Consider the following 18,881-nt stretch of genomic DNA (forward strand, 5'->3'; position numbering starts at 1 on the left):
AGTGACCCCTGGGTGCTTGTCATAACCGTAGTACACTGTTATATCGAAGAGTGAGTGAGTGGAATGTCTGACTCACATAGTCACTATCTCAGCCATATAGTGAAGACAACAGTGACTCTTTTTATATGTAGCGCTTTGAGCATCCTCTGGATGGACTATGGCGCATAAGAAATATCCATTTATTATTATTATTATTAACAGTTATGTTGATGAATATTTGTCACAAAGGACAGAGACATCTTAACATGAACATACAATTTCCTTTCTTAAAAAAGAAGAAGTTGAAATAATACAATTATGTCATGAAAACAGAGATCAATATTATATATGTTTCCGAAAACAGTTACGTGTGGCAAATAAAGTATTTGTGAAACATTACGACATTAGTGTCAGACAAAGTGACAAGAACCAAGCAGCTAAAAGCATTTTCTCCGAGGTCTCAGTTTGAAGGGGTTGGTATTGATTACTTCTAATCAGGTTTGTTGTGTTAATAAAATTTAGATAATCAAATATCAAAATTTAACAGTGTCATAACCGATAGTATTTTATACCACTGAATAACTACTGATCAAAATTGAAGAAATTCTCCTCTGACATTTTCATGCAGATCACAAACTTAGCCTATTGTAAAAATGAATTATTGGTATAATATGTAGCACGCATGTACGAATGTAACGATATCTCCATATTCAAACTGAAAGTCATAATATTGATTTATCCCCTCTCGGAGAAGCACAGATATGTTTTTTCTTCTGGGGTCATCATAACATGTTACATACATCTGTGCAATGCAAGTTATGTATAAGTCATACACTTGTTCAGACACGATGTTCACAACGTTCAGACTGTGATTAACCATCCAAGAGTTTTATTGTCGTCAGTCCAGGGCAACTATCATCGTGATGAAGAGGACCTCACAAGATTCATTATTTTCTGGTTGAACCATTCTTCGGCAAAAGTGATATATTCCTCTAATCCCCTTTGACCCTGGCCTAATTGTTTCAAGGAAAGGAGGTGTTCCACTATAGAGATGTTGCCTCCTTCACATGCCAACATCAAGCAGTCCTTGTTGAATTTATCAGTCAGTGACAGATCAGCTCCCTCCGACACAAGAAGATTATATACATCATAGTTTCCGCTTGCAGCTGCCATCATAACTGCTGATTGTCTGTTAAACCCCCCTTGCCTGTTGATGTCAAATGTTTTCAAGGAAAGGAGGTGATTCACTATAGACATGTTACCTCCTTCACATGCCAACATCAAGCAGGCCTTGTTGAATTTATCAGTCAGTGACAGATCAGCTCCCTCCGACACAAGAAGATTATATACATCATAGTGTCCTCTTGCAGCTGCCATCATAACTACTGATTGTCTGTCAGAACTCCTTTGCCTGTTGATGTCAAATGTTTTCAAGGAAAGGAGGTGTTTCACTATAGACATGTTGCCTCGTTCACTTGCTAACATCAAGCAGTCCATGTTGTTGTCATCAGTCAGTGACAGATCAGCTCCCTCCGACACAAGAAGATTATATACATCACAGTGTCCGCTTACAGCTGCCATCATAACTGCTGATTGCCTATTAGAACTCCTTTGCCTGTTGATGTCAAATGTTTTCAAGGAAAGGAGGTGTTTCACTATAGACATGTTGCCTCCTTCACTTGCCAACATCAAGCAGTCCATGTTGTATACATCAGTCAGTGACAGATCAGCTCCCTCCGACACAAGAAGATTATAAACATCATAGTGTCCGCTTGTGGCTGCCATCATAACTGCTGATTGTCTGTTAGAACTCCTTTGCCTGTTGATGTCAAATGTTTTCAAGGAAAGGAGGTGTTTCACTATAGACATGTTGCCTCGTTCACATGCCAACATCAAGCAGTCCATGTTGTCTACATCAGTCAGTGACAGATCGGCTCCCTCCGACACAAGAAGATTATATACAACATCGTGTCCTTCCACTGCTGCGACCATAACAGCTGACTGTCTAAAAACACCCCCTTGTCTGTTGATGTCAAATATTTTCAAGGAAAGGAGGTGTTTCACTATAGACATGTTACCTCCTTCACTTGCCAACATCAAGCAGTCCTTGTTGTCTACATCAGTCAGTGACAGATCGGCTCCCTCCGACACAAGAAGATTATATACAACATCGTGTCTATCCACTGCTGCGACCATAACAGCTGACTGTCTAAACCTCCCCCCTTGTCTGTTGATGTCAAATATTTTCGAGGAAAGGAGGTGTTTCACTATAGACATGTTACCTCCTTCACTTGCCAACATCAAGCATTCCTTGTTGTCTACATCAGTCAGTGACAGATCGGCTCCCTCCGACACAAGAAGATTATATACAACATCGTGTCCTTCCACTGCTGCGACCATAACAGCTGACCGTCTAAAAAAAACCCCTTGTCTATTGATGTCAAATATTTTCGAGGAAAGGAGGTGTTTCACTATAGACATGTTACCTCCCTCACATGCCAACATCAAGCAGTCAGTGTTGTAGTCACCAGTCAGTGACAGATCAGCTCCCTCCAACACAAGAAGATTATATACATCATAGTGTCCTCTTGCTGCTGCCATCATCAGTGCTGTTTGTCCCTGACTTTCTCGCTTATCTAGGGTTATGTTTTCACATGTCAGCAAATATTCTACGACTGAAGCATGACCTTGGATACATCATATATGAAATATGTTCAGCCTGTTATACTCAGTCGTCTTAGTTAAATCTGCTTCGTGTGAAACGAGAAGTTTGAGGATTTCCACTTGCCCTGACACAGCACATACAATTGCGGGGGTGTTTCCATCTTTATCACCAACATTGATCAGATGTTGAAACTGTTTAACAAGAACTTTTACTATATCCTGCCTCCCCGATTTACATGAATGATGAAGACAGTTGTAATGTCGATTGTCTGTCGCTGAAACATCAGCTCCCTCTTTCAGTAGGAAGTTGAACACATTCAACTGTCCTGCAACAGCAGCAACCATCAGCAGTGTTTTGTGGCCCTTTGTCCTGTAATCTACATCAAATCTGTCACGCTGTTTGAGTGCAGCAGCAATAAGCTGAAGATACAGTAGATTGCCACTCTGTATACAGCCTATGATACTATCGTAGAAGTCAGTGACAACAGAATTTGAAAGGCCTCTCTCTCTACACATCAGTGACAATGAGCATTCAAACAGTGACTGGTTGGTTGAAAGTGAGACCCAATACAGAAAGCATTCACCGGAGCTCGTATCTTTTCTGTGAACAACATCTGGCAGGTCTGACATTTCTGTCAAGAAGGAGGAGGCTATTTGGACGTTGCTGAATATAGGGTGACCAACTGTCCATCTAAAACACCCCTCTCGGACACCTTGCACCAATCTGGTAATCACCAATGGATGTAGACTGGAAGTGATGTAAATCATGTTTGTGACATCATCAGTGTGGGTTGAGTGAAAGCCATCATCCCTGTTAAGTCTGACTCTTTCAGATAGGAACTGCAGAGAACAATGTTCCAGTAACAACACTTCATTGAGATGGCCCAAAGCACATGCTGCGGCGTCGTGAATGGATGGATGAGAGAAGGAGGCTACATGATTCTCTACTGTGCAGTAGGTGCCGGTAAAGTTGCTGATCTCCTTACCGATGTCTGTACGAGTGCAGGATGGTATTTCCTCCTTTACAACCTGAAACAATGCTTCACATCTTGTCCCCGACTTGAAGGAGACAAGGTCCAACTTTCCCCCACACAGGACAAGGAGAACGAGGGCTGCCGATCTGCTGCTACCTTCACGGATAATTGCGTCAAGGTCACCTCTCAGATAGGTCAGAGGGTTCTGAAAGAAGGTAGTAATTTTGTGCATCTGGAAGGCTGGGTTGGTACAGAAAAGTTGACAGATGAGTGGAAACCCAAACATGTTGTCTTGTAACTGTGTAATTGTGTTCTTGTCCTGACTGGAGATGTCAAACATTTGATTTCTTTTCAAGAATGAATTTATTATAGATTTCCTTTCGTCAGTAGTCAGAGTAGTTGTGGCCAAATCGATAACACTCTCAGGGTTGAAGAGATTTATTTTGAACTGGTGAAGTCTGCTGCATCCTTCATTCCAGTTGTATGTTCTAGATGTAAAGATGAAGCGGACTTTGTAGAGGCTTTTTGCATCTGCAGCAGACAAAGACTCATTTTTCTTCTTGTCTGCATTTAGTTTTTTCTGCTCTCGCTTCTTCTTGTCCTGTTCTACCATTTGAACTGAGATGTTTACTAAAACATCAGCCAGTCTGGCCAACACCTTCTTGATTTTCTGCACATTGGACGGAAATGGTCCAGAACCAAATATATCATCAAACACAATCAGCATGTGACACTGTCGCTGAATTATTGTATCTTCTTGAAACTCTTCAACGTTTTCAACAAATACAACTTCATATTTCTTTCGCAGATATTTCTCACACATCTTGAGAGCAATGCTTGTTTTTCCATCGCCGGGAGCTCCACAAACTGTCACATGGTTGTGTCTTTTTAGGAGTTCTTCTGCTTTATGGAGTGTGCCAATTTCCTCAAACCCTTCATTGAGTTGCTTGATCCTGATGCTAAGAGATGCTGAAAACATGAACATCAGAGGACTAGAACACGTCTTCCCAAACATCTTAATACCAGAAAGACTGAGATTTTAAGAAAAATAGATGAGAACAATATGCTTGTAATTATATTGTAGATTTTCACATTAGGCTAGCTCAGTGGTTGTACTAAACAAAAAGAAATGGAAACATATTCTGAACTATATTTCTCCATTCCAACTGGTAACAACATCTATCTACAAAAGTAATGTTGCATACTATGTTAACTGAAAGTGAGGTCCATTCCTAATCTGTGCACTGTGACAGAAGACAAGCTTTCGCTATAAGTGACCGTTCACTAACACTTTACCTTGTGAAACACAGCCACGATGTCCGGGATTCCCCTCTGAAGTTTGAGATGAGTTTGACAGGTCATACTGGGATACTGAACAACCTGGAACAAGAAACAAAATTTGAATGAGTAGGACAGTGGGATACTGACAAAAATCAACGTTGAAGGACTGGGACACATATTACTGAGGTACTGAACAACCTGGAGCAAATAACGACGTTCAAGGAAATAATTGAAGAAAATAAATGAAAATAAGCTGACTATGTTCTTAAAGTATGCTTTCACTTGTTGGAAAAATGTTTATGGTAAATTGTGATCACTCAGCGCTATCAGACGGATTGACAACCATCAATAACACAGGACATAAGCTCAAACTGACAGTAAACATTCAGGTAACAGTATGCAGTTACTTACAAGTATGCGAATTTACATGTGTGAAGATAATTGTTAATGCTTAAAATGTGAACCAGGATGATCTTTGTTTGCTACCCTTTAATGTCATGTCAGCTAACTTACATCACATTCAATTCTAAACTTTGTTGATTTAGTCCTATAAGATGTATGATTAATAATCCTTTACCACATCAGAGAAACATCTACATTTAATCCTATTTTCTATTGAATTTGGCAGACGCTCTACCCAAGTACAGAGGCAGCCATCATGATGGGAAAAATATGCTCCAACAATAAGATGACAGTTATAGTAGGGGAAGATTTACCGATGTAGTTGTGTGTGGTTGTAGAAATGGACTGAAGTCCCTGCTGCTGGTTCTCCTCTATTACCGCCGATGTGTCTGTTGATGATGTGGCGACAGCACCTTCTTGTGTTGAGGAAGGGTTGGATTGTCTCCCTTGCCGTTGACACCCTTCTATTGCCGCCTGATTTTCTGATGGCAACAGTGATTTCATGTCAATAAAGTCTCCCCGGTCAATGTTGTCCTTCACTGTCTGTCTCACATGAAAGCTTATGGTATCGATAGCCCTGAAGTTTAGCCTCTGATTTACTAGCCCGTCAGCGTTAACCAGTATGCTGGGGTATTGGAGAGGTGGGGTGGGTATGCCCAGCTGTGGTGTGGAGGTAGGAATTTGGGGTGATTGTATGTGAACAGTTGACTGGTTACCGCGCGGGATAAGCATATCAGGCCATATATTAACGCGATTAAATGTCGACATACCTTGCACATTGTCTGACGGTAGTGTGATGAAAGTTGGCTCCAGCTGAGGGGTGGTCGTGGTAATGCTGGCTGCAGCGGATGGAGGGTCATCTGGTCGGAAGGCCTGACTGACCTGGGGAGCAGCGCTCCTGTGGGCAGTGCTCCTGAGGTCTGCACCTGTGCCTGTTTCTGATCTAGCCACAGTGTCATCTTGTGTTGATGTTGATGCGGATTGTCTGTACTCTGTCACATCTGGAGTGTTTTTCAGAGGTCCAGTTTCCATTTTTCACGAGACCATTCTGTAAATATAGCTAATAGTTTAGTATATTTTCTTAAGTGCTATTGCCATTACAAGTTTAAAAGTACAATCCTTATGACCAGATATAAACTGGACATGATAAGGTTGATCTTTCTCAGACTCACACATTCAGATACGTCCGACAAGTTTACGTTTGAAGGTAATAGTGAACAAGGTCAAATCTTAAACTCATGCAAGATTAAAAACGAAAAGATTGAAAAAACATATATGGTGATGTCCAGGAGTATCCAGGAGAAGACTATTATCCTATTTTATTATATATTTATATTCACCCAGCAAGTGGACAATTGATAAATATGAGTAGGTTTTGCAAAGGCGGCTAAAGAACTAGCAAGTTAGACAACGCTTAGACCACTGATTCTTAAGCATGACAAACACCAGGTCTGGACATATACAAGCCGCCACATAACTTCATAAATCATAATTTCAACTCCAGGAGATTACCAGTCTTGAAGATCTGCTGAAACAACAACAAAACAAAGACAACCACCTTGCAAAGACATGTGTACCTATTGACAGGCTAGTACCTTACATATGATTGGAATTGCCATTCAGGCTTTGACAGTTTGGTTTGGGAAAGACACTCAGCATAGAATGGACAGTTATATATACGTGGATGTATGTGTCTTAGATCACATCGGAGTGTATGAAGATGCTTTGTCAAGACAAGTGCTCGGTCACCGACGATAGTCCCTGCAACCTATTCTGAAGACATTCGACACTTAACAATATCAAGATAAAAGACAAGAGCAACAATTCAGTCAAAAGCAAGGAGACAGAACATAAAACAACATTAAACATGAACAAACTTACAGTGTCATAATGTACGCCCACTCCATCCGTCCATACAACCAGGAAGTAACCAGTGTTCTACTTCCGTCATCGATCAAAAAGGGGGAGAACTCGTACAGTAACATGATTACCTCAGTCGTGGACAGATTAAAATCGCGCTCACATTTACACACTTGTTACCGAGTTGAATTTTTGCATTAGTACCCAAACGCTATGCTCAATATGATGGCCCGAGAATGCTAAATACGACAACAAATCTTTCTTTTCAGTGATCTCTTTATGAGTGCGACAGTCGTCTATGGATAAAAAGCGTTGACTCTCCCTTAAACTTGTTGTAAAATGCTCACAGCCAGTTCTGTAAGTATACTCCGGGGTCAATTGAAGCACCTCCTCGTCATGCATAACCCATTCTCTCCCCTTGTACGTTTTATTGACATGTGAAATATACTGGACAAAATAAGACAGGGATATTGGTATTTTTATTATTTATAATTTATCAGTGTATCAATGAGTAAATAGATTATTACTCATAGTATCAAAATTTACATATATCCCTAAACATTTTTGTCCAGTATAGTACAAAGAATAGCGATATGGTTAAAAAACACACGAAAAAATAACCTTCAAACATATCCAATATAAAAGTGTTTTTGTTAATTCAGTTGTGCATCCATAATGAGGTGATTTGGATTGTGATACCATTGCTCTCGTTTTCGATTCGACGCCCACTACCGTGAAATTGATCATTCGTGGATCGCATATTCAGCCACAGCTCTCAATTACTCATCAGATAATCACCGATCGTCACATCGACGAGACCGAGATTCTTCTTAATCGAGTTAATTTCTGGACTGCAGTTTATCTCACCCCGCTGTTGGTAGGTCCTCGCGCCTGGACTAAGTAGCTGATTAGGCACACCCTCCATAATCACTTCGACTTTTGTAATCTCAGGGTTCCAATACTTTTCGTTTCTTTTTGAAACGGCATAATTCCTTCTTCCGGAATGATCAAAATACACTTCAAAGGTCTAGCAGGCACGTTCAGATTGATATTCCACAGTGTATTGTTTTCATCCCTGTGATCTTTTGTTGACGATAACACAATCAGACAATATGGCTAAAGTTCACGAATATTGGTTGCAATTTGTCTTAATTTCGCTGACTTAATAATCGTTTTCTTAACGATCGCCTGGCCAGTGTTCGAAACGATTTCCCTTTTATCATCCGTGGAAGTAAAACTAATATTCAAAGCCAGTCTCGCAGTACCGTCATTAACACCCAGATTTGGAAAGCAAACCAACAACGTTTGGTTACGTCATTATTGCCCAGATTAGGAAAGCGAACCGACAGCGTTTGGTTTTGATTAATTGTACTTGGATTGTTAGTTATAGTAATGGATTGACGAATTGCTTTGACTCCTAATGGTTCTCTTAATCTTCCAAAAGCACGATTTGTCCGACGTTGCCCTCTCCGATGGAACCCACTTGGATCATGAAACCCCACTCATGGGTTTACATCCAGCTGTTAATGATTATTACGATGCCTTACAGGAAGATGAAAATTAAGTTACCCCTATCGGTTGAGTTTGAAATAGATGAAAAAAAGGATACTGTGACTTAAAGCTTCTCAAGGTATCTCCCGCATTCCCATACTAGAAAACAACTCGCATTGTCTATACTAGCTGGTCGCCATGGCATCAACTTTATCTGTAATGAATTAAGCTTAACCGACTTCCGTAATACAAGGTCCAAACTGTCTGACCACTAAGGCTTTACAAACCGTGCAGACTAAGCTCGGTGCAACGGCAGTTGCGTTAGATAGAGACCTTTGTGAAAGGAATACCTTACAATATCGAAGATGAAAACTACTTTGATGCCCACAACCAGAACATGATGGTGTTGGATGATTTTCTGTCTGAAGCAAAGAACGATAAGCGGATTTCCCGTCTGTTTACTCAAACCTCCCACCACAAAAATGTTATTATCTTTTTGCTATTGCAAAACCTCTTCCCAAGAGGTAAAGAATCTCGTGACATTGCTCTAAATTCACAATATGTAACACTTTTCAATTCACCAGTGGACAGACAGCAGGTGGAGTTATTTGCCAGAAGGATATTTCCTGAGAACATTAGTAGATTTATGACTCTTTATGAAAAGGCTGTTGAAACACCTTATGGACACCTCACAGTGGATCTCAAACCTAGTACAAGTGAAAAGATTAGACTCCATGTCAATCTCTTGAAAACCAACCTCAATACATCTGATCAACAGAGTGGTTTGCAACAAGAACAGGTAAAAGAGGTCTCTCCAGTATTAGACGTTCAGACAGCTTCCGACATTTGTGCTGATCACACATCCAAAGAAAGATTTCTTAGCTTTGACAACGACGTTGAAACAGCATCCATCTCGAGTGACGACACAGGACCTTTCACCATGGCCACTGCGTGTACCGACTGTGGGGTATTGATAGACAATATGCATGATCTACAGCGACATATCAAAACATGGTGTCCAGCAAACACCAGTTTGAAATCCAAGAGGAAACGTCTCAGATATGATAGTGACGACAACAGTGAAGGCGAGGAACAACTTCCTGTACAGAAAGGAGGAGGTTCTGCTGGAAAACAATGTCGTGGGAAGCCTTCAAGCACTGACATGGAGGAGTGGCAAAATGTGGGTTTACAACGCATCTGGAATCGTGTGTACAACATCAACCATGACGTGATGAAACTCAAAAGGAAAAAGTACAGACAACAGGGTCGAACAGAAGATTGGATTGACAGAAAAATGAAACAGATATGGGGAAATGAATTGGCCAATAGCCTTAACAATGTCATAGAGTTCACTCAATACTTTAAACAGGCACCTCTATTTCAACCCAACCTAGACAGCCTGAGTGATATGGACCCTGGCACTGATCAATCTATCATCAAAAACAAGATAACCCGTTTCATGAAAACTATCATGAAAGACATTCTGACTCGTATAGATATGCCCGAAGTAGAAAGTGACAGTGAATCTGTCATGGCTGCCGATGACGATAATGATGATGGGGAGGGTCAGCAAGAATAAAATCCTTGTCTTGCGTTACAACCCTTCACTCGAGATTTTATCATCCCATAATAATGACACAGAAGAATCAGTCACCAAGCCGACATAAAGGAAGGAAGAGATGTCGACTTATCCACATATTAAAAACACAACCTGCCAAGACAAAACAGTTTTCTCGAAATGACACCAACAGCTTGGTCCTATACATCAGGAGAGCAGCCAAGTTCGGACCCCCAGGACACAAACATCTTTCTGTGGCATAAATGCCGCTAAACGATAGTCTTCTCTGTTCTATATCTGCTGTATCTGAGTTGTTTCATGTTTCATGTCAAGACTTAAACACAATACAAGCTTTAAAATCATTGAACCGTCAAGATTGCTTATTTTTCTTGTGAAAATCCCTTGAACCCTACACTTGTGAAGACTGACACCTTATGTTGTTAATAAAAGGCCTGTTACAATTTTTGTTTCGTTGTTTTTAATTCATGTTTCTATGGTGTCATGCACATTGTAAATATGTTTCAGCAATCCTATTGTTCAGAACAATATGATCTTGAACAGGCTATTACTGACTGACTGAGTTTAGTTTTACGCCGCTTTTAGCAATATTCCAGCAACATCACGGCGGGAGAAACCAGAAATGGGCTTCACACATTGTACCCATGTGAGGATTCGAACCCGGGTCTTCGGCGTGACGAGCCAACGCTTTAACCACTAGGCTACACCGCCGCCCCCGAACCCCTGAATATATATATATATTGCTGGCACCAGTGTAATTGCCTTTTTACAAGACCGCCCCGGCTCTGGATCGGGTGATCAAGTAGTAGCATAACCTTATATGGAAAGGTCTGCTACGCCATGTTTTGGCTGAATAAAGAATCTAGCATTAGTGTATTAGCATCTGGCATCACGTCTAACCTTGATGTCATGCATACATTGCGTGTTTATGAGTGTTCATGCACTTTAAATAACTACCGAGGGATAACAACAAAGCTAGTTAAAGAAGCTTTGACCAAATAAACAAAAAAACCTAAAGTATTTACCAATGAAACTATTCCTACAATACATCCAGGTGGTGTAGTTGAACTCGAATTTTTCGTGTGAAGAAAACACAAAACGATTACAGCTTAGATAATTTCATATTTTTGCAAAATGCTGTTCTTCGAATTCTGGTATCTATCATAAAAACTCACAAACAGGTTGTTGACACACGGCATCTCTTTTCAATAGTGTCAAGTCGCAGCCCACACACTAGTCAGTTGTGGCTCATGATCTGTAATAACATCTCAACAATGACCACACAGTGAGCTTGTCACGTCAATACACATTCCTTTCTGTGTCAGCACTTCCCTATTTGGAAATGTCTTCTACGTTTTTATACTATCCATTGTTTTGCTTTAATGAAGGCTGAGATGACTGAATGTATCAGAGCATGAGAACAATACACCCAACCATGACTTGGCTGACTTGTTAAGTCATGCATATCTTTAGCTATTTATAGGTTACATACATACATTGTACTAAATAACCTCCCACAGAAAACACCTGAAACTAAACTTCACCTCAGTTTAATATAAAGGTTGTATAGTTGATGAAGTATCAATAAAATATTTTGAGTCACAACTATTGGAATACAATGCAATAATCAGATAATAGTGTAAAGAGGTCATATGGTATACTTTCTTATATGTCTGCAAACAAAAAAGTTTGCAAATCTTGATCGTGACACTTTTAATAGAATATGTGTACTGAAAATTCAAAGGAATTGTAAGTCATGATAAAGTGTAATATAAATCGAGACATTTTCTAAATAGCGTGTACCATTAACATTCAAAATAAAGTGGTAAAACATTGAAGATATACGTGATTTAATTTTATGTTGGTATAAAAATATCACAGGTACAGGTGAACGCACACATCTCTGTCTGGCGTGTGATTCAGCTGAATGATAAGCAGTTGTGTTAAACTATACCTATCCTTAAAAGCAAAGTGAAAAATTTAGTGTTATCAATTCAAGACCAGGAACGGTGTTTCTGCAAACCCTGTGTTGTTCAGTTGAAGGTATGTAATTGAAACTTTGTACAAATTGTTAGAATTGATTGACTTATAAGTAATATTTCCTATCCATTGAGAATTTGATATTTCATTTCTTGCAGAGAATAGTCTTAATTTTGACCTGCTTGTATACTGCAGAATTATATTCATATGCAGACATGTACAATGAGCTAGAAAAGGTGAGCTGTATTTCATGCATTCTGTTAACCCTTTACCTGCTGGAGTATATAAATACTCAGTTGAAATTCAATACACATTCCAATCTCAGACAGTTATGTTTGTTGCAGAAGTACGGAAATCGGAAATGACATTGTTTTGTGGAAGCATGACCCATATCGATTTCATGTAAGTTGGCTGTGTAATGATATCTTGCAGGGTTTTGTAAATAATTAATCTTTGCCGCAGGTACCATTAACCTTTATTTTTACTTAATTTTCACTAGTGAGTTTAAGCTTTTGATGGGTAGTATATCTTAGACTGAAAAAATTGCGATCCGCTGGAGTGTAGCGCCAAAACACAAGTTTGAGGCGAGATGACGAGCTTTCGACCCCACTTTAACGTGGACGGTTGCGTTTGGGTGAATATTTTCAATTTCAGTAACTGACATTCCAGTCTGCGTGACTCACCAGGCTAAACCTTCCATTCATATTTACATATGTTTGTACTTCTTTTCAAACCAATTGATTAAACAATATTTTATTTCCAAAGAAGCTATATGTGCAAGGTTTGAACATTGATATTACATATAAAAGGAAATAGAATCAGCAAACAGGCTAAATATAGACTGCTACATTTCTACCTTGGAATTCTGATGGTATATACTGTAAGAAGAGATGCATGCTTGCAAATGTTAACAAATAAGATGTACTACTTAATGAACATATTACTTATGGTACCAAGCACTTATTGAAAGCGGTTAGAATCAGCTATGAATTTATAGACATAAGCAACATTTCAATTTTATAGCAATATCCTATTCAAATTTGCTTGCACTGTTGACGAACATGATATATTTTCTACCATGGTTCCACCACAATGTCCATGTTCGTTAGTTTATCCGCTTCACTCATATTGAAAATATAATTTAGTATCTTTGTATATTATATAATTATTTATTGTATTACCCACGACTAATATAAGTAATGAGAAAAACAATGATAGGGTATGTTTAAATAAAGACCACCACATTGTATCCGATGGTTTTTATAGTGTTTGTTCGCTAAACGACGAAATTCTTAAACATAATGGAGCTAGCCTCATACCAAATGAGTCAAACTTAATGCTAACATTAACCATTCCTTAAGACTTGGTAAGGTCTTATCGAGGACACTCGGGTTTTTAACTGAGTGGTTCAAAATTATCAGATATAGTTCCCTATCAAGAGCTGTGCATTCATCTCGATCAGATTAGCAAAACGGATAAGAATTCAGGTGAAAAAGCTTGATGAGGGGGAGTGGTCCCGTTCTGCCATTGTATATTCTGCTGCTTAGGCCCTGGTTCAAATAATCAGGGTATTTGTTATGGTCACTGGGGACGGTTTTAAATCCTAGATTCGACCAGCACCATGTTCCTGGTTCATTATATACCTGGTTCGGTATATTCAGTTTGTATAAGACTTGCCCTCTCAATACACAGTTTACAGTAAACGCTTTAACAAACGTCACTGTCCTCAGTACCCACTTTACACAACACAATGAAAAGAATTAAGATTTAATAGCATTTCCTTAAACTTTGGATAATAATAACACCATCTCATTAGAGATGAAAGCGGGAGAGTCTCACATTTCATGTCAAATCAAACACACACATATCGACAAGCAGTAGTTACTTTCGACATTTTGAAAAAAAAACTTACTTCATGACTTTTGAAAAGCATTTACGTAGACCACACATTCGTCTATCAACACACAGACGAATCAAAGTGAATATCACATAATAGATTGCAATGTGTCAAACAGCTGTCTATGTTGTTATAATTTCTAGAGTTATGTTCCCTTGGAGCGAACACAGATATGTATGTTACAGTACACCAACATCACCCCAAAACAAGAGCCATCTTACCTACACTGCTCCCTGTCGGGTGCGGCTGGGTTGTAATATCAAGGACAGACTGATCGCCTGATATAATATACATACTTATTGTGACAAGCAAAGGGGCCTGATCAAGGTTGTTATAAATCTAAACAATCGTTTATGACAACATAAAGGTGTTTGTGTCTGTGTTTAAGTGTGTGGTAGATTCGTACACATTGTTTCCGCCACCCCCTACTGATGACAAGACATTTGAAAATATGTGCTGAAGATTTCATCATGTTTTGATTTATTACCATTTGCCGCCACCTCACTTGGGCCTCTTTGGTTACTTGAAACTCGAGCGCAGCTACTACTTTAATTCGCTCGAGATAACACACTTTGTATAAGGTTTAACACAGGGCACGCTGACATCACCTCTATCACCACCTCTCCTCTACCCTGCAAGAAAACTCGTTTCACTATCAATGGAAGTTATTTATGAAGTGAATTTAAATATGATACAATGCCATTTAGAAACTGGTCAAATGTAACACGTTATGTTTTGGATTACACTTTCTCTTTACAGATTCTAACTCTTTTGATGGACTGAGTCCCACCCGGGAACCCACGCCCTATGGGTGGGACTCACTCCAACAAAAGTACTAGAATCTTTACTGAGAATGTGTAGACCCAGGTATAACATGTGTGGGAGCCGTGCCAATTTACACTTGTCAGAAGTATTCACAAAATCCGTGGTCTAGTCTACAGTCTGTTCGAGTCCAAATGACACCGATGAATCATAATCTATCTCTCAATCGGTACATAATCAAACATTCATTTCAACGCAAAATGTAATGAAAACACCAGACCAACTCTGGAAACAAGTTTCATAACGTTTGTCTCCAAAACAAAAAAGGTATTCAACAAACTATCATTATTTTGTTTTGATTTTTCTTGTGAAGTTTTACGAGGGTAAAGTTACAATAAACTGTTGCAGGAACAGCCCCAAGGGCGGGGAGAACGTGCAGCTTAGTGTGCACAGTTTTGCCAAATCAGATTTTACTATACCCGAGATAAGTTCTATTGGACTGAGATCGCAATAATAAGGCGGTAAATGTAAAGTTTTATGGTCATGAGCTTTGGGATATTGATCTACCTTACAGATTGGTGTTGGTTTGTTACGCATTATCATGCCATTCAAAGCATGTTTCGTTGCTTTTGATGTCAGTCTAAGTAAACTTAGGCTCAGTATTATTCGTTACACTGCTATACTGAGTCGAACGAAACCTAGTTGAAATGAATGCTTGATGATGAACCGATTGTGATTCATCGGTATCATTTTGACCCAAACAGACAATACAGTTTGTCCGAATTGCATTTTTGTGGAATCCGTGGTGGCTAAGTGGGCTGGACGGCTGACTTTGTGTACTTGCGATTAGGGGCTTTACTCTGAGAGTTGGGACTCAACCAAATACAAAAAAGTATTAGAATCTGCACTTCACTGAGAAAGCGTAATTCCAAATATTGCAGATGTTCCAAACATGTTTTTAAAGTAATAACATCTAAGAAGGCAAAGAGCAACATCACAGACGTACTCTGCCGATCTGTAAACAACAACATCACAGACGACTATTATCCCTATATTTAGAAGTTGATATGATGAAGAAGATCACTTTAAGGATAGACAACTTCTTTATTGCAATAAATGCGACATTTCGGTGTAGATTCTAAATCCGTAAGCAAGGAAGTTATGATCACTATTTATCATATTGATCATTGGATTGTCTGGCCCTGACACGATTATTTACAAACAACAAACAAGCACAACATTTTAGACAGACAATGTCGCCTGCTGACATATCATTTCGATACTTATTCCAAGCGTGAGATGAAACATGGAAATACAGTATATCATGCAATGAGAAGTCATGGAAATGCAGTATATCATACAGTGAGAAGTCATGGAAATGCAGTATATCATGCAGTGAGAAGTCAAGGTAATGCAGTGTATCATACAGTGAGAAGTCATGGAAATGCAGTATATCATACAGTGAGAAGTCATGGAAATGCAGTATATCATACAGTGAGAAGTCATGGTAATGCAGTATATCATACAGTGAGAAGTCATGGAAATGCAGTATATCATACAGTGAGAAGTCAAGGTAATGCAGTGTATCATGCAGTGAGAAGTCATGGTAATGCAGTATATCATGCAGTGAGAAGTCAAGGTAATGCAGTATATCATACAGTGAGAAGTCAAGGTAATGCAGTGTATCATGCAGTGAGAAGTCATGGAAATGCAGTATATAATCAAGCTAGAAGTCATGGATATGCAGTATATCATGCAGTGAGAAGTCAAGGAAATGCAGTATATCATACAGTGAGAAGTCATGGAAATGCAGTATATCATACAGTGAGAAGTCATGGAAATGCAGTATATCATACAGTGAGAAGTCAAGGTAATGCAGTGTATCATGCAGTGAGAAGTCATGGTAATGCAGTATATCATGCAGTGAGAAGTCAAGGTAATGCAGTATATCATACAGTGAGAAGTCATGGTAATGCAGTATATCATACAGTGAGAAGTCAAGGTAATGCAGTATATCATACAGTGAGAAGTCATGGAAATGCAGTGTATCATACAGTGAGAAGTCATGGAAATGCAGTATATCATGCAATGAGAAGTCAAGGTAATGCAATATATCATACAGTGAGAAGTCAAGGTAATGCAGTGTATCATACAGTGAGAAGTCATGGAAATGCAGTATATCATACAGTGAGAAGTCATGGTAATGCAGTGTATCATACAGTGAGAAGTCATGCAAATGCAGTATATCATACAGTGAGAAGTCAAGGTAATGCAGTGTATCATGCAGTGAGAAGTCATGGAAATGCAGTATATCATACAGTGAGAAGTCATGGTAATGCAGTATATCATACAGTGAGAAGTCATGGAAATGCAGTATATCATACAGTGAGAAGTCATGGAAATGCAGTATATCATACAGTGAGAAGTCAAGGTAATGCAGTATATCATACAGTGAGAAGTCATGGAAATGCAGTACATCATACAGTAAGAAGTCATGGAAATGCAGTATATCATACAGTGAGAAGTCATGCAAATGCAGTATATCATACAGTGAGAAGTCAAGGTAATGCAGTGTATCATACCGTGAGAAGTCATGGAAATGCAGTATATCATACAGTGAGAAGTCATGGTAATGCAGTGTATCATGCAGTGAGAAGTCATGGAAATGCAGTATATCATACAGTGAGAAGTCAAGGTAATGCAGTATATTATGCAGTGAGAAGTCAAGGTAATGCAGTATATCATACAGTGAGAAGTCATGGTAATACAGTATATCATACAGTGAGAAGTCATGGAAATGCAGTATATCATACAGTGAGAAGTCATGGTAATGCAGTATATCATACAGTGAGAAGTCATGGTAATGCAGTATATCATACATTGAGAAGTCATGGAAATGCAGTATATCATACAGTGAGAAGTCACGGAAATGCAGTATATTATACAGTGAGAAGTGACCGTTCTCGTTCTTTCTCCACGTTTACATTTGGTTCCAAAGCTACTTCCATCGTCTGCTAGACTATGCAAAGGGAGATAACTCGAGCCTGGAATTTCTCTTTCTTTCGCACGGAAGAGTCTCGACCTAAGTTTGGATTGGATCGTAAGATCGGGACCGGCTATGATCGGTTTATGAAACGGGTATAACTTTTAGCTAAGACGATTGTAAAATTGGCGTAACTTGCTAAGGTTGATCAGAGTTAAGATCGGTTAGTGGAACGGCACCCAGCTCAGTATATTTTAGACCAATCCGGCTTTAGCTGTGTCCCAAACCATTCTAGAGACAACAAATGTCGTTTAAAAACATTAACAACCGGTTATTAGTGTTTATATCTGACACAGCTGGTCACACATTATGAACGCTACTCACAGTTGAGTAATGTTACTGCAGTCTGTCCTCAATAATTCAGATAAATTACAGACCATAAAAGATTACGCATCTTTGATATTATCCTCAAGTAAAGAAAATTCCCCCTGGAACTCTGTATACCTCGAATCACCAATCAATATTCTGTGTATTAATAATTTGAATGTCCTTTTGAGAAGTTGGACAGAACATGCTTTCGAGTGCTTGTACTTATAGTGGGCAGTTGATAAGCCTTCAGGTTAAAGCTTCACTCATCACGCCGAAGGCCCGGGTTCGATTCCCCAAGTGGGTACAATGTGTGAGGCCCATTTGTGATGTCCCCCGCTGGGGATGTATACTACCGCCAATTTGCTAAGGATCGCAAATTTCACAACTTTACGTAAACGTAGATTTATCATTTGAAATGGTATCAATTTAAAGCTGGATAACTAATAATATAGTAACCCTTCTTTAGGCAAACATCTACTTTAATCTAACCTTATGAACTGGATACATGAGAAACCATAAAAATGGTTTTCATGGCACCTATCAACCATTTTGCAAATCATGGAACGAGTCACTGACAAGAACACAACACCTGTCAATAGCAGGTATGGGATCCACAACATGCAATGACATACTGAAACCTAGGGTCCACGCTTATTATAAGCT

The 18,881-nt window shown here is 39.2% G+C and overlaps 2 protein-coding genes across 6 annotated transcripts; both read right to left on the reverse strand.

Moving 5' to 3' along the window:
* Positions 1-240: 240 nt before the first annotated feature.
* On the reverse strand, positions 241-2,594 carry LOC124273570 (protein fem-1 homolog CG6966-like). Of its 3 annotated transcripts, none has more exons than XM_046708855.1 (3): positions 2,550-2,594; positions 1,595-2,141; positions 241-1,186 (listed from the first exon to the last, which is right to left on the reverse strand). In XM_046708855.1, exons 1-3 carry the CDS (start codon positions 2,581-2,583, stop codon positions 895-897), a joined length of 873 nt encoding a protein of 290 aa, XP_046564811.1. In that variant the 5' UTR covers positions 2,584-2,594; the 3' UTR covers positions 241-894. The 3 variants fall into 3 exon arrangements, with proteins under 3 accessions (XP_046564811.1, XP_046564810.1, XP_046564812.1); XM_046708854.1 differs by having other exon boundaries at positions 241-1,390; XM_046708856.1 differs by having other exon boundaries at positions 241-2,141.
* LOC124273568 lies at positions 2,231-14,345 on the reverse strand. Of its 3 annotated transcripts, XR_006897688.1 has the most exons (5): positions 14,326-14,345; positions 6,071-6,348; positions 4,914-4,997; positions 2,466-4,586; positions 2,231-2,261 (listed from the first exon to the last, which is right to left on the reverse strand). XR_006897688.1 is itself a non-coding variant. In XM_046708849.1 (4 exons), exons 2-4 carry the CDS (start codon positions 6,330-6,332, stop codon positions 2,677-2,679), a joined length of 2,256 nt encoding a protein of 751 aa, XP_046564805.1. In that variant the 5' UTR covers positions 6,333-6,348; positions 14,326-14,345; the 3' UTR covers positions 2,231-2,676. The 3 variants fall into 3 exon arrangements, 2 of the variants coding, with proteins under 2 accessions (XP_046564805.1, XP_046564808.1); XM_046708849.1 differs by having other exon boundaries at positions 2,231-4,586; XM_046708852.1 differs by lacking the exons at positions 6,071-6,348; positions 14,326-14,345 and adding an exon at positions 5,615-5,819 and having other exon boundaries at positions 2,231-4,586.
* Between the last annotated feature and the right edge of the window lie 4,536 nt (positions 14,346-18,881).

This window comes from Haliotis rubra, unplaced genomic scaffold (genome assembly GCF_003918875.1).
Source record: "Haliotis rubra isolate DU_JTF1 unplaced genomic scaffold, ASM391887v1 Scf182, whole genome shotgun sequence".
NCBI classification, from domain to species: domain Eukaryota; kingdom Metazoa; phylum Mollusca; class Gastropoda; order Lepetellida; family Haliotidae; genus Haliotis; species Haliotis rubra.